Source organism: Equus caballus, chromosome 3, assembly GCF_041296265.1.
Source record: "Equus caballus isolate H_3958 breed thoroughbred chromosome 3, TB-T2T, whole genome shotgun sequence".
Lineage (NCBI taxonomy): Eukaryota > Metazoa > Chordata > Mammalia > Perissodactyla > Equidae > Equus > Equus caballus.
This window is the reverse complement of record NC_091686.1, coordinates 1,574,334-1,591,473: the sequence shown is the minus strand read 5'-3', so window position 1 is coordinate 1,591,473 and position 17,140 is coordinate 1,574,334. Positions and strand designations below refer to the sequence as shown.

The 17,140-nt window shown below is 36.7% G+C and overlaps 1 protein-coding gene across 4 annotated transcripts in view; it reads right to left on the bottom strand.

Annotated features, from left to right (window-relative positions):
• The window catches only part of LONP2 (lon peptidase 2, peroxisomal), a 135,697-nt gene that overhangs the window by 103,387 nt on the left and 15,170 nt on the right, over positions 1–17,140 (bottom strand). For all 4 annotated transcript variants that reach the window (XM_023636919.2, XM_070262929.1, XM_070262930.1 and 1 more), the window contains exons 3-7: positions 16,151–16,282; positions 14,816–14,938; positions 12,196–12,359; positions 10,783–10,877; positions 5,024–5,282 (exon numbers count right to left, since the gene is read on the bottom strand). In XM_023636919.2, coding sequence (XP_023492687.1) covers positions 5,024–5,282; positions 10,783–10,877; positions 12,196–12,359; positions 14,816–14,938; positions 16,151–16,282 — 773 coding nt within the window. The remainder of the gene's footprint in view (positions 1–5,023; positions 5,283–10,782; positions 10,878–12,195; positions 12,360–14,815; positions 14,939–16,150; positions 16,283–17,140) is intronic.

Here is a 17,140-nt window from a genome sequence, read left to right as displayed (position 1 = left end):
AGTAAGAAGGCTTAAAGGAGATCCTAATCATTTCAAAACAAAAAACAGTCTTTAAGGAACTAAAGATAGTCTTTTTTTTTTTTGAGGAAGATTAGCCCTGAGCTAACATCTGCTGCCAATCCTCCTCTTTTTCTGAGGAAGACTGGCCCTGAGCTAACATCCGTGCCCATCTTCCTCTACTTTATATGTGGAATGCTTACCACAGCATGGCGTGCCAAGCAGTGCCATGTCCGCACCCGGGATCCGAACCAGCAAACCCTGGGCTGCGGTAACGGAACGTGCGAACTTAACCACTGCGCCACTGGGCAAGCCCCAAGATAGTCTTAAATATAGCATGTCTAAACAAATCTAATTGTTATTCTTCTAACAGTCATTCTTAAATCTTTTTATACACTCATTTGGATGGATGCTCTCATCTAAAGAACTGCATTACTTGAATTCACAAAGCACTCAGAACACACTACCAGTGTAGCAATGTGCTAAGCACCGTGGAGTGAAACAAAGGAGGATGAGATGCAATCGAACCCCTGCTCTATAGAGCTTCAACTTCTTTATGTTTTACCTCTACGAGTTATGCATTAGAAACACCAGAGGCCTCCATTATTCAATCAGTAAAAGAGCACAGTAGATGACAATTGGTCAGTTTAGAGGAGAGTAAGATCATCACTGACTACACTTAGATTAATGGAGGAGGCCTTGGGTTGGGGCCTTAAAACGAAGCTAAGTTTTAGACACGTAAAGAAGAGCTATGCAAATACAGGTTATAAGAAGGACAGTAAGCAAACCATAATATGTCTGGCATTCTATGCTAAGAAAACATTAAAAGCTTGCTACTTCATTTTCTTTTCCCTTGTAGAGACTAATAACGAAACAGCTCCAGTATTTAAAAATCACATTGCAGGTTCCATGCAAAAATTCATCAACATGGAAAGCAAAAGTTCATTTTTCTTCTCATCTTGTTTGAAAATTGAGCCCAGGATTCCTTGTAATGATATGATTTTATTATCTGAACAAACAGCTGGTCAACTACTTCCAAAGAGTTAATATTAATAACTTGAGATATACCATACCAATAAGTATATTTGACCAAGGAATGACTAAGGAAAAACAGATTTTTATGCAAATGATCTCATAAAAAGAAGTTATTTTATATTTAACTTCTATGAACTGATTCAAAATTATTTAATGTAATAGTAAATATAAACATCTAAGTTGTAAGATCCAATAAATGGGAACAGAGACTCTGGGGCTTATAAAAGAAGACAGAAAGGGGCCAGCCCCATGGCCTAACGGTTAAGTTTGGTGCACTCTGCTTCAGTGGCTCAGGTTGGGTTCCCAGGCGCAGACCTATACCACTCGTTGCTGGCCATGCTGTGGTGGCGACCCACATACAAAACAGAGGAAGACAGGCACAGATGTTAGCTCAGGGTGAATCTCCCTCAGGAAAAAGAAAAGAAGTGGACAGAAAAATCCCAATGGAGGTAATCCCAAATGAGAAATGTTGAGAAGACTGAAAACCTGCAGAGTTAATCTGGAGCATAAACAGGACTATTCTTCCTTTAAGCCACTCAACACGGTATGAACAAAAACAATGGGCCAATGTTTAGTCAGATCACTATTATTTTCCTTACTTCAGATTTAAATGTAAACCAAGTCTTTCTCTTCCTTTCCCATCTCACATCTCATTATCATTTAACTCTAAAAAAAAAATCTTTAGTTGTTTTTAAAATCAATTCCTAACTCATTAGCACCTTCCTTCAAGTAAACAAATACTCCTAGCAAAACGCTAGAGCTGCGTGCCTGTGTGGGAGAATAGAAAAAGTGAGGGACAAAAGAGAATCAGCAAGGAAGATAACATAAAGCAGCTCTGGCTTCCACTGGCTATTTTAAGACTGCAGAACAGCAATGCCTGCTCAGGGGCAGAGGAAAAATAAAACTTTGCATGAACTCTAATTGTGATCATATGACCAGTACTTAAATGCCAAGACTTGGGTGTTTCCAAAATGCCTCGACTGTCACAGGGAATCACTTGTTCCCACAAACTCCACCCCTTGGTTGTGCTATAATCCTCTACTGTTCTTTCTCCCCTTCCATTCATCTCCAATCCATAACTCTTGACATAAGCGCACACACTGCTCCCAACCTCTCATCTCCTTAACAACCCCCCCGCACCTGCCTCCAAACGGGTTTTCAAATAAAAATTTTTCCAGGCTTTAGTAACTCACGATGTAGGTGGTCCCCAAGAGCACAAGGGCAGCCTGCTGTAGTGGTTAGGGAAACATCTGCTACAGTGATGGCTAGGAAGTACTTACCAGCAAGGTGAACCAAAAATCAGCCTTAATAGAAGGTTTCACAAACAAATCCACATACCTTTACTTGGCAATGATCAACTTTTATACATACCATAGATTTCTCAAAAGTTCATGTTTACAGAAATTTTAGGCAAACACACAATCTTTTATAAAACTCATAAAAAAAATTCTTCTTTTCTTTGGATTCAATTCTTTTCTTTTTTGAGGAATATTAGCCCCGAGCTAGCTACTGCCAATTCTCCTCTTTTTGCTGAGGAAGATTGGCCCTGAGCTAACATCCATGCCCATCTTCCTCTACTTTATACGTGGGATGCGTACCACAGCATGGCTTTTGCCAAGCAGTGCCATGTCTGCACCTGGGATCTGAACCGGCGAACTCTGGGCCGCTGAGAAGCAAAACATGTGAACCTAACCGCTGCGCCGCCAGGCCAGCCCCTGGATTCAATTCTCTTAACGACAGTCATACACATGTAAACATACTCACTTGAAAAGAGTGAACAAATTTAGTATCTGTCAGTATCAGTACAGATTTAAAGATCTGTACAGATCTGTTTAAACTCAGTCATGTTCACAAGCGGTGAGAACTGTGACGTTAAATACTGCCCACAAACAGGCATCATAAGAATACATTTTTCCACAATTCTGCCACATAAATTAAATAATAATGTCAAGAAAAGGATGTTTTAGGTAAAATTTAAAAATCAGATTAACTTTTATAAAAAATCATATTGAAGCTTATAAATCTAAACTTGTCCTCCTGAGAACGGAGAATTAAACAAACATTTAAAGCTTATTTTTAGAAGCGTAAGCACTCACTACCTAAGTGCTTCCCAAGCTTTACTGAATAACCAGTACTGAGGTGGAAAGAATAAGGACAAATTATCTACATGTCATGTGCCCATGACATTAAGTCCACAAACTCACTAAGTTCCATCATATACTCACATGATACGATGCTGCAGGTAACAAAAGGCAGAAACAAACTAAAACAGCCCTGAGCGCGTACATCAAGTCATCCGAATGGGGAACACCTCCCAACAGCTCTATAGCTAAAATTAGAAGATTTAGACCCTAGATTCAGCTTCTCCAAGATTGGTCCAAGAGTAATGGTGCCGATTTCTTTACAAAAGCAAATTACAGCCTCTAGTGGCACATGTGAGAATAGGAAAACCTAGGTAAAAATATTGAAATTGTCAGAAAGAATGACTCAAATAAATTCCCTGAACTGAATATGTAGCCCTCATTGTTTATTAAAATCTTGGAATGACTTTTCTTTAATGCATAAAAAATGTAAATAAGCAAATAGAATAAAAGGAACCATTTTTCACGGAAAAGTTTCTGAAACAGTTTCCCATTCCTGCCTAACGTCAGTGACCTTGTTTGAATAAGGCAAAGGGAAAATAAGATGATACAGAAGCATCGTATTATTTTTTTCCACAATCCAAGTTTAATCCATATTCACCAACTATAAATATGCATTTAAATTACTGGCATGCTTCTCAAAGCCTCCACTTTTAATTTGGTTTGCTTTAACAACTTCAAGATTGAGGGTATGATGGGAATAGAAGTTTTATCTTCAGTTTAATTACGCTGTACTGGAATTTAAGGAGCTTCTTTTTTAAAAAGTTTTTAAAAATTGAGATATAACTGACACATGACAGTATATTAGTTATGTGGACGTCTTTCTTCTATAAGCAGTTCATGATTTCTACATTTTTAAATGTTCTTTAACACATACACCACAGGTGTTATAGTGTCTCACAACTTCCAACTTCTATGAAACACCTAAAGCACGAGAGACAGGTTCATGCTTTCCCAAGGCCTCTTCCAGTCTGAGCAACAGAGACTACAAAGAAGAAAACAACGAACCCAACATGAAAATCTGATTCTAATAATGTCAGATTAAGCAGAGGCACCATTCTTATAGTTCAATGTATTTTTATAGAAAGATGCAAGAATAAGCCTTAATTAGCCTAAGCTTTCTCCTTATTACTCATACCCATTATGCAAAACAGCCTTCTTAAAAGGAAGATTAAACTGCAAACAAAACAAATTTATTATTGAAGATTTCCTACCTCCTCCTACCTGCCCTCGCTATTCCATTTATTTATTTGTTTTTTCCCAAGGAAGATTAGCCCTAACAGCTACCAATCCTCCTCCTTTTTCTGAGGAAGACTGGCCCTGAGCTAACATCTATGCCTATCTTCCTCTTCTTTATATGTGAGATGCCTACCACAGCATGGCTTGCCAAGCGGTGCCATGTCCACACCCAGGATCCGAACCAGTGAAGCCCAGGCCACCGAAGCAGAACGTGGGAACTTAACCACTGTGCCACCAGGCTGGCCCTATTGCACTTATTTTTAAACTCTAAGAGTTATCGGTCATTATTTATGAAACTCTATGAGGCAAAAATGAATGTAAAGACATTATAATATCCAACCACAACTAATTTATAATGGCATTCAAATGAGAGTCCAGGAAAGCAGAGGCACAGTCTTGCTATCCACTGTTAAACATAGATCAAGGTTACTTTGGGTTTGCCGTTATGGCAGAGGCTCTGGGCTAGCTGATAAGTACTGTAAATGTCCTTTCCATTCAAGGCACCACAAACAGCCCTTTAAGAAAGAGAGAAAGATTATGTCTTGGCTTCTGGGGGGCTTTAGTTCATTGAGAAAGGAGAACCCAAGATGAAAGTGAGAAAAGTAGTCTACCTGTGTCCTCGGATGTCAGACTGATCGCACACTCCTCCAAGTGCAATCCTGTGGAACTCTCGACCCAGAGTCTTAGCCACCGATCTTCCCACGCTTGTCTTACCGACTCCAGGAGGGCCAACAAAGCAAAGAATGGGGCCCTTCAGGGTGTTTTTCAGCTGTCTGACAGCCAAGTATTCCAGCACTCGTTTCTTCAATTTTTCCATGGCATAATGGTCATTATCCAGAAGAATCCGGGCTGCTCGAATGTCCAGACGGTCTGTCAAATAATCCAACAGAAATCATCTGAGCCAATGGAATTTTTAAGTGGAAGAACGCCTTTCAAGATTTGCAAGAGCTAAAATATTTTTTAGAAAAAAGATGTGACAAGAACAGACTTGGATCCGTCTAAACAGGTTTTCAGGGAGACCCAGACTTGGTTTTTCTGCTTAAGAATCAGAATCTCCAGAAATAGTAGGCCTACACAATTAAAAACTCAAGGAGTTATTACTCATATCATTTCATTTCGATTGATTTTCTAGATACACATTATTTCTATGGACACACAATTTTCACATATTCTATTTGGACTGGTATTTGTTCCTTTCTTTTTTTAAAAGTGTTTTTTTAATTACAGAGGTATATATGCTCATTCCAGAAAATCTGATGACACTAACAAAAAAGAAGGAAATACTCATCCATAATCTCATGCCCAAGAAAGCATCACTGCCTTCACTTTGGTATGTATTATTTCAGGTTCTGTGTGTGTGTGTGTGTGCTTATATACCTATTTTTCAAAATGGGATTATATGAGGACTTTAAGTTTTATAAAATGTTTTTCACTTAATATATTACAGACATCTTTCAGTGTCAGATGTACTTTTCAGTAACATTTTAGTGGCTACACAATATTCCATTATTGAATTATCCTTACTCATTTAACTAATTCCCTATTGCTGAGCATTTAGATTATCTACAAATCTTAACAGTTATAAAGTATGCTTCACTGTGCATTCTTGTAACTAAATCTCCACATGTACTGCTAATTATTTCCTTGAGCTGACCTTCTATAAACAGAAGTGCTGGGTCAAACAAAAAAAATTAAGATGCAGGGGCTGGCCCCGTGGCCGAGTGATTAAGTTCTCACACTCCACTTCGGTGGCCCAGGGTTTTGCTGGTTCGAATCCTGGGCACAGCCATGGCGCCGCTCATTGGGCCATGCTGAGGCGGCATCCCACATGCCACAACTAGAGGGACCTACAACTAAAGATAGACAACTATGTATTGGGGGGCTTTGGGAGAAAAAGGAAAAATCAAATCTTTAAAAAAAAAAGAAAATTAAAAAAAAAATTTATGAGTAAAGAATTGCCTAAGTTCTATCAATTAAAGTCTCACCAGAAAAGTATGAATTAGGCTTTCTTTCTAGAATCAAGGTTTCATCAGGTTTACTGATGTGCTTTAGTATGTAAAATACCCACTGAATAAAGACTAGGTCATGGAAGCCAAAATAAATTCATCAGCTGGGTGGCAATCAGGGGACAATACACAGACACATGATCATGCTGACAGGGAAAGAGGACGGGAGAGAGAAAAACATGCACGTGTCCACTCCTGCAATGACTTCTTTGGAACTTGCTATGCACTTTTCCCTAAAGGAACAAAAAGATGGCCTTAACTGATAGTCTGGTTCCCAAGCTCGTCTACAAAAACCCAGCTCGGCAGTAATATACGTAATTTAAGTTCAATGCTATGGATTTTAGTCAGTCCTGACTGAGTGACCTGGAAAGAGAGAAATACAATTTCTTCCCCATTTCCTGGCGTCTGAACCCAAACAATGAGGATAAGAACACAGGAAAGATAGAAAGTTTTCCAACTGTTTCACAATGCCAACCCTAACGCTAAAATCTACCACAGTAAACACAAAAAACACTTCAGAGCAATCCCATATTGTATAGCTCTACATATTAAAATACCGGTAAATCCAATCTTTTAAAAGAGTAATCCACTAAGGCCCAGTGGGACTTATTTCAGTTGTGCAAAGATAGTTCAATATTAGGTTATCGACATATTTATTACATCATCATGTCCAAGGGGAAAAACCTTCAATCAAAATGTCATTTTGTGCCTAAAACGGAACTTGTTATAATGCGACATCCATTCCTGATTAGCATTTAGTAAACTAAGAATAGAATTCTACATAAAGAAAAAACTGAAAACACTGAAGGATTTCTTCCAAGAAATATGTCAAGTAAAGACAATTTAAAAAGTAAGTTCTTTCAAACTTTTAAGCAAAGATAATTTCCATGCTACATAAATTATTGTTTGGTATCTTTTCTATACAGGATTTATTTTTTCTGTTTATTCTTTTTTTTTTTTTTAAAGATTTTATTTTTTCTTTTTCTCCCCAAAGCCCCCCGGTACATAGCTGTATATTCTTAGTTGTGGGTCCTTCTAGTTGTGGCATGTGGGACGCTGCCTCAGCGTGGTTTGATGAGCAGTGCCATGTCCACGCCCAGGATTCGAACCAAAGAAACACTGGGCCACCTGCAGCGGAGCGAACTTAACCACACGGCCATGGGGCCAGCCCCTCTGGTTATTCTTTTTAATGATTTAGAATGCATGCTTCCTATTTTGAAAAATAGTTGTGGTTACATGCGAAAAATTTAAAACTTAAACATATATTTCTCTATTTATAATTGGAAGACTGAAATGCATCTACTGGCTCCTTCTATTCAAGATGGGAAATTAGCAACCATTTCCTCCAACTCTTTGCTCTCTGTCTTCCTTTCTGCTACTGAGGTAAGCTTCTCCTTTAAGAATTAGGAAAGACATTTTTATGGTTTTATAACCATACTCACAACAATTATTTAGACCTAATTCTACACAGTAATGGTTTGGAAGCTCAATATGACTCCTCTCACACCACAATTTACCCATCTTCAGCTATCCACTGAAATACTCAACAATGAGAAGTATTTTCACAATAGGTAGATGAGCACTATGCATCTCTAGTGCTAACAGACATCCAGCAGAAACTGTTTCTGGGATGTGAGTGGCCTCCTTCCCTAGTTGTGAAAATAACAGCTCTGCCCTATTTTTATATTTTCTTGGTTATTTCAGTAAAATGGGAGTCAGCACTCTGTGTTCAAAGAAATATTTTGCTCCCAAATCTCTACAATTACACTGTATAAGCCTGGTAAAAATTCCTGGTTCGTAATTAATTTCACTTTATAAATATGACAAGTGTTGGGGGAGGGGGAAGCTGAGAGTAACTTACTAGGCCTACTAATAACAAATAATCAAATCTGCAATTTTAATATTCTCAGGCCATTATATTATATGCATCCCACATGTCTCCTAAGTCATAGTTAAAGTAAATCCTGGAGCACAGAAAAACATTACCAAGAGAATACCAAAATTTCAAAATAAGACTCTTGGTGTTACCAAATTATCTAGATGTCCCTCATAATGTGCAATAGCCCTATTGTCAAAAGAGAAAATAACAGGGTTTGAAGACTATCACGTCTCCATCAATGGTGCAAATACCTACCAAACATATACCAACATGGAAGCTTGGCAGATGAAATGAAAGCGGAGCAGCTGAACACATATAAAGTTGAAATTTAACTTTCTTTCCCAGGTCTAAACTCACAGGGAGAAAGGCCTTCTCCAAATCTCACAGATTAGAACAACTTTACTTTTTAACAAGGGGTCATTGGAGAGTTCTGAGCTAAAAGAAGACTATCTGAACCAAAGTGGATTTCCCAACAGCCCAGCTAGGTCCAGACCCAGATCTGAACTCAAATGCATCAGGTGACAATAAAGGGCTAATTCAATGGGAATACATGCTCCCTTGCATTCATCTCACCATAGAGTTTCCAGAAAATTTTGTATCAAGAATTAAATCAAGAAATTCAGGTTCAGTTCATTTGGTACAATACCTTCAACTAGAAGGCAGTATGTTGTCATGACATGTAAACATGAAATAAATTAAGAAATAAATTTACATCAGAGTTCATAGTAGCTTATACACAGTACCCAAAAATGTGGAAACAACTCTAATGCCCACCAACAGGAAAATGGAGAAACAAATTATTGATACATGCAGCAATATGGATGGACCTCAAAATTATACAGAATGAAAGAACCAGAAAAAACAGTACATACTATATCATTCCATTTATACAAAATGTTAGAAAATATGAACTAATCTACAATGGTTGCTTGGGGATGGAGAAGCAAGGAGGAAAGGGAGAGCGGGAGGGATTACAGAGAGCATGCGGAAACTTGTGGAGGTGATGGATATGTTCATTGTCTCAATTATGGTGATGGTACCCCAGACATACACTACGTTAAAATTCATCAAACGTACACATTACATATGTACAGTTTACCATATGTCCATTATACCACAATAAAGGTGGAAAATACATTTAGAAATTTATCGGTATTGCTTCTAAACAATTTCCTTCTATAGTTCACCACTGTAATATTATTTAAACTGATGAAAATTTATGGATTCTGAGAATTTAAGAGCAAACAAAATATGAACATTCAAACAGAAAGAGAAACTTAAAAACAAACCAAAATCTAGAGAATGGAATGAATGCAAATTTAAAAGCATTCATGAAGGAAAAATTAGCATAACTTAGAATGTACTTGCTTCCCAAAACAAGAACCCAAGAATTGTAATAGGAATAAAATCTAAAGGTTGTCAAAACAAAAGGGAGATGATTAAGTCAATTTCATCTTAGTACCTAGCCATACACATTAATAAATGTTTTAAATGATCCCATAGAAAACAACTAATGGAAAAGGGGCTATTTAACCTTAACATTGCCCCAGCAGAGCTTAATTCTAGGCTCTCTTTGAGACAAAACAAAAATTTTTTTAATTCTCAATACCAGAAAGGATGGTCCTCTGCAGGTTAATAGGCAAGCATGTGTGTTTTAGGGCTAACATTTTTCAAAATCTCTAGCATTTTTTTAAATGTAGGTGTTTTATTAGCCAGGATAATATATCTGTTCAATTTTCAAAGTCAAACAGATAGCCACTCTAATGCCAATAATAGTTTAGACATACAATCCTCTGTTGAACGCAATAAACCTAGTATGTAAACTTAACAAGAGTGTGTACTAACAGAAACAAATGCAAATAAGATGCTTCTGAAAATTATGCAAGACAGTTGAATATTTCTTATCCCAACCTAAAATGCATAGCAAATATACAGGAAAACTGGTATAAATGCTGTTGATAGAAAAATTCTACTGAAGGATAGAGGGATAAAAATAATTTAAACTCTAAACACTTTCTAATAGGAAAAACACAAACTTCCAAATGGTCAAATTGTTCTGCTGTTATCCTCTCGTGACACGTAATTATTTCTTTCAGACAACATGAGATTTACTGGCTATAGTACTGATTTGGCGCTTATTGCCAACTACCCCAAAGTGTTAGTTTTCTTATGTTCCTAACAAATAGTACATAAACATAAAAGCTTATTGTCTGATTGACTATGGGTATTGAGAAACACGTATTTCACCACTTATAGGAAATTCCACTTTCTCCAAAATCAAGCAAAAGCCACTCTGATGTAGCACCTTCTTTTCTAGTTTGATACCACGACCTACGAAATATAAGCTTAGTCTCTAAAAAATTTACATCAAGAACAGATGTAACAGTAAGATAATCAAAGGGGAGTATTTCAGTAGAATTTGCATGAGCTTTCTGAATGGCAATGGCAATCAGATTGCAAAAAAGGTGTTATTTTGTTGGCTCACCAGTTGTACTTTTGTTCCAAGGAAGTTCCACCATAAGTTCTAAATAATTTCTAGTCAGAGCATATTCTGGCATTGATTGAGGCATTTTTTTGAGTCTGTGGGAAAAGAATACATAGCAAACATGTTAAAAAAACCCAGAAGAATTCTATAAAAACAAAAAAATCAAGTATATCTCCCTTTCTTGGTCAGATATATCATGCACAGTGGTAAAACAAACCTAAAAACATTTTTAAAAATCCAGTTAATGTTTGTTCTGTTTTGTTTTGTCAGTACAGATGCCTGCAAACTGGGAGGAGGAGTGGGGACACTACCTGCCTTCACCCTTGAAATATGGCCTGAGCAGTGTCAGTACAGCATCTCACAGGGAGAGTCTCAAGTCACAATCACCCATTGATTCACTTACTGCAACAAGATCTAACTGTCTGACCACGCAAAACACAGTAATTATAATTATATATTTTTTGTATTAGAGACAAAGTCAACGCATAAAAGCAAGCTAACATCAGATATTTAATAAAAAACGCATCTTCCACAAGATATACACTGCTTAACAAAATGGTCTCTATATAACAGATGTTCTACATTTATTAACTGATGTCAGAGTCAATATTAAAATATGCCTCAACTATATCTACTAATGTTCCTAACTGAACCACAGAAAGTCAAATCTTTAGTGACTGAGAATTCAATTAGGTTCTTTATAAGTTCACTAATAAAAGAAAATGCAAGAGAGTTATAATGTTACAAGTATATAAAGGAAAAAATGGTTTTCTGTTTAACCCTGAGATTATCCAAAAAATGTAATCAACCCATATATCATATCCTGTCATCAAGGGTTCCCTGTACTTTACCCTGTACAAAGAGAAATGACAGGCCCCGACCTCTAGAGTTACAATCTAAAGAAGCAAACAGTAGATGTGAAGAACACAGCAGAACTGAACAAACATTCTGCCTAAACAAAGTATGGTCCATTCTTTAAGACAACGAAAAGGCAGTTACAACAGTGATCACGCTGGACAGCACATTATAGGTGGGAGAGTTGTATCAGTTCTACTGAGCACTTGAGAAAAAGATGAGTGAAAGTGGTATGAAACCAGGAGTACTAGGAATGTTTGAAGAATCAGATTCTGCTTGAAGAATGAAGAGGGAAAAGCATTCCACAGATCACAGCCATAACCTGAAAATTTGGAAAGCCAAGAAAGATAAGAGTTGACAATGGAAAGACAAGATGAATAGAGTGGTCCAGGACTATATTAAATATAAGAAAAGGAGAGCGATCAAAGAATATAAAACAAACGGCTCAGGTTTCAGTTTGTGATCCAAAGTAGCAGATCCAAGTGTCCATGACCAATAATATTTAACACTAATAAGCAAAATGAAAACACTAATGAATGAATAGCTTCTACAATTTACCTTTTTATCTCTTTGACACAGACTTTATGGGCCTGCTCTGGCATACTGGATGTTCGTATTTTTTTCTCTAGCATGACAATGTCATCATTATCTTCATCCTCATCCTCATCTTCTAAAGTACCTGGAATGTGTGTAATCCTCCGAACAGGGCGTATTGCTATAACCTGAAGTAGAAAGCAGAAGAGTAAAACAGTATGTCAAACTAAATTGAAAATGAAGTGCCTAGCTACACGTAAGGTTATAATTGGTGTTGAATAAATACTTTCATGGCCAGAGTCTAAATCTTTAGAAACTAAAGTTCAGAATGATAGCTAAGAAACACATGTACACACGGACGCAGAAGAACTAAAAAAGCAGACCAACATAAGGCGCACGTGACTCTCTGGTATATGCTCACACTACTATTTGAGAAAAAAAATTCAAGAAACTGGCTACTAGAAATAACGAAACATCTAGGAATTATCTTCCTTTAAGTTGCTACTGCAGCCAATATTTTCTTGATATATATTACTACTTATCATTTGGCAAGTGAATAAATTCCATTTTTCCTCCTACATTAAAAATTTCTCTACTCCCTTTGTCTTCAACATGCAGAAAAGTCTTCTTCCTTTCAAAATATTTTATCTTACCCATGGCCCCTTCCAATCAACTACACACTATTTACCTCCCTTCTTGACATCTTCCGTGCTTCCAACAAGTGGCTTTAACTACCACTTCCCCTTCCTCAGCAATTACTTCAGGAATTTGTGCTTTGTACTTTGGCTTTTGTCTCCATCTTGAAGTTTTCTTTGAAATCCAACAACTGTCTCCTGTGCCAAGTCAATGGTCTTGTTTCTGTTCTCTTTCTCCACGATCTATCAAATTTTAAAACTACCTAAGTGCTCTTTTGAAATTCTCAATCATGAGTCAACTCCAGCCATTACTGGAGCAAAATGATATACTGGTACTTAATTTAAAGGCCTCAGATTTTATTTTTTTAACCTACATAGTTACCTACTTAGTACATTCAAATATAAAAAGTAAAAACATAAAGCAGTATATAAAAATGTAATTTTATAAAAACAACTATTAAATATAAACTTTTATTCTTACATCAGTCATTAGCAGACAAAATTAATCAAACACTTTGAAGTATGAAAAACTGAAACTGAAATTTTTTTTTAAGTGAGATTTAAAAGGACATATCAATGATTTCATTGTTGAGACAAAAGTACTGTTTCATGCAATTTTCCCTAGCTGCTACAAGAGCGCTTTTCAACTCTTAGGGAAACAGGCAAAGTGACAGTTTTAGGCTAACTCCAAATATTATCCTCTGATTCCTGCATTTCCAAATAATAGTTTGAGAATTTTCTGGAGCAACTGTGAACAATTTTCTTTTTAAGCAGCTGCAGTTTTCTGCATCTCCCAATGCACAGGATGCATGGGTTTGTCTGTAGGCACCAAATGAATACCCGAATTAATGATCTCATCTCAAGCCAGAAATAATTCAGATTTCTGGCATCCTTGAAAGAGAACTATGTCCTGGAATAGGGAACCCAGACAGGCTACTCCTCTCTCGCATCATTCTCCTCAGCCTGCTTTACTGCTCCCTCTTTTGTCCCACCAGGGAAGAAGCCTTCATTTCTGCTCTTCTTTCTCTAGAACATGTCCTTTGTTAAAGGATCACTGCTGTGCTGAGGACCATCAACTCTTTACAATTATTCTCAACCTTTCACTTCATCTCCCATAGCCTCTGGATCTCCAAGAGCCCTCAGAACTGTCAGTTTCACTCTTGCCCACATCAAACACAACTTCCTGATGTTCACTCTGCCCATACGGAACAAGAGGAACGTCAACAGCTCAAGGTAGACTTCAGACAGGCCCCTCACCTGCATGGATGGAAAGCATGAGAATGAAGGCATCACAAATCACCGGGGAACGGAGGGGTTACTGAACAATGGAAATTCAACTGCTATCTTCACCTCATTAACAAGGCAAAACAAATTACATATGGGGTAAACAGTACATACTTTTTAAAAAGTCAACTAAAGGAAAACTAAAAAGAAAGTGGGTATTTATCAAATCACTGAAGGTAAAAGACTCTAAGCTTAGAAGACAGGAAAAGACTGACAGTTTGACTAAAAAGAAAATAGGAATTTATACAAGTTAAAAATAAAAACCAGCCAAATCACAGTAAAACATACTGACACAGTCCTTTTAGGAAACAATTTTGTAGTATGTTCTTAATACTACATACAGTAAAAAAAAAAGTTATACTCAAAGACACTTATAGCAGTTGTTTGCTAATTTTAAAACACTGAAAACAAGAGACAATGTTTGGCAAAAAGAGAAATGGCTTAGCAAATTATCCCTTTCGATGATTATCAAAACAAAAACAATGAAAAATGTTTCCATGGATTAAAAAATAATAATAATAAAAGATCCAGGCATGGAAAGGACTAGAAGGAAACATACAGAAATTCAAAATTTTATCAGTAACATGAGTGGTAACAAACAATGAAATTTTTTCTTCTTTGTTCCTTTCTTTAATCTCTCAATTTTTTTTTCTTCAAAAAATTGAATCTCACATCACATAAACACAACTGGGAACCTGAAGAAATGGGTTAAAAGAAATATTTACCCTCTTATCATCATCTTGCTTGTGTTTTCTGGTTTTCTGAAGCAATTTCAGGCCTTCAATTTGTCTGACAAGCAGTGGTATGGTCATCTTGAAGCGCTCCTCCAGACTCACAGCATCTAAAATCTAAGGAAATGAGAGTCCATTAGCAGAGCCACACTCTCTCAGAAACACATGCTCCAAAAACAAGGCAGCCAGAGTCACAACTTAAATTGTTAAATAAAAGACAACCCTTATCAGTATTCACAGCTACACAATGGCTAACACAACCAAATTAACTATATTACATCAGCAAGGTCGTTTGACACGAATACCAGAATCCTAAAAAAGACAAGAATAAAGTAACTTGAGTTTTCATTTCAAAATGCAGCTGCGTGCATTGTTCTAAGAACAGGAACAAAACACATGTTTTACGTCAACTCTTTCTGGGCATTATTCTTGTAAAGTCCAGAATGTGTCTACATATTAGGTTGAAACACATTCTAGGTTCAAAATATTAAACTTTTACACATATAAGAGAATAGGAGCACTTTTAACTAACCTCCACTACTGATGTGTCTGAGTAACTAATCTCTCCATTCCCTCAGTAAAACATACTAATGCCCACAGCCAGGTTACTCTCTGGTACTCCTGCACTCTTCTGCTCCTAACAATTGAACTGAATTCTAGTGTTTATACCCAACCTGCTTGTATTCGTTGCACCTGCTATTACAATTGTTGGATTTAGGTATTAAACAAACTGACAAAATAAGGGAGTTTGTTTCAATGAAAACTAACTTGCATGTTCTAGGAAGATTCAATAAAGCAGATTGTTTAAAAATACTATAAAAATAATTGTTCAAGAAAACTTTCAGAGTTTGAGGAAAGACATGCAAATCTAAGATTCTGCTCCTGAATTATTTTTCAAGTGTCTTAGAAACTCATTTCACTTTAAAGAAATAGAAAGTGAAAATCATAGATAATGCATCGTAGCTGTGGCTTATGTAAGAAAAGTCATGAAGAATTCTAATGAAGCAGGGAAAGGTCATGGCTCCACATGTTTGAAACATAGTGAGACAAAGTGTATTTATATTATGTTAAATATTTACCATTTTTGTCATTCTCTACTTTACCTTTTTCCACAAATTGACAAACTACTAATACTGAATATGTAAATAAAAAGCTGCTTGAGTATACGAATATTTAAAGTGATCACCACTAAAAGTCAACTTAAGTGTAAAAGCATTTTAACTACATTTGCGAGTCTCCACTGTCTCTTACCTGAAGGTCAGAATTTAGTATCTGAGTCCAAATAAAAAGTGACAAAGCGACACGGCATTCGGGAAGGGAACACTGTACCTGCAGCTTCTCTTTGTTGCTGGTTCGGATGATTGACGTCAGAATGTCCGGCAGAGCTTCCCGTGGAAGACTATCTAAAAGACGCCTCAACTTAGCAACTGCAGGGACAGACATATCCAACATCTCCACCAACTACGAGGAAAAAAGTGCTTTTAATAAAATCTGGCATCATTCATGAATTAAAACTCCTACTGCCTTATAGTTTAATGTCTGGGCTTCAGAGTCTTTGTTTTTGAAAGATCACTGATTATTATAGCCAGGCATTCTATGGGCCTCACAGGAAAACAGAAGTACTTTCAAAATATCACTCAGAATGAAAAGCAAAAATGGCTCAAACGTGAATAACACTAATGTTTATAAAAAAAGGCTTTTGTAAAATGTGATTTTATATATTTTTCAATGTTATTCTAAAGAGAACTGTAAAATATATCTTTCCCCTAAATTCACCAACTGTTAACATTTCGCCACATTTGCTTTCTTTTTCTGTCTCTACACACACACACCCCTCCCCACATACATACTATTATTGTCGAACATTTTAGGTTAAGTTGCAGACATCATGCTTCTTGTTCTTAAGAACAAGGGAATTCTCTTACATAACCAGTGTAATTAGCAAATTCTGGAAATTTAGCACAGTTGATGCTATTATGTTAATCAATAAATAGTTGAAATACTGTTTTTCAGTAGAACATTTGGATTATCTAGAATCTGAGTATCGACTGTGAATGACTTTTATAAAAACAACTTCCAGGGTATATCCTGGACTACAAATAGATTAAGCTCAAGGCAAGCTTTCAGGAACTGTAATAGACATTAGGGCTGTTGACAAAGACTCCCCTCTTCTTTTGGGCACATGGTAAAACCACTCTTTCTCACCTCCTCTGAATACACATGTGACCATGAGTCTTGCCTTGCCTTGATTCATGAAACGTGAGGAGATATGACAGTTCATTCTGGGGAAAAGCATTAAAAGCCATTAAGAGATTTGCT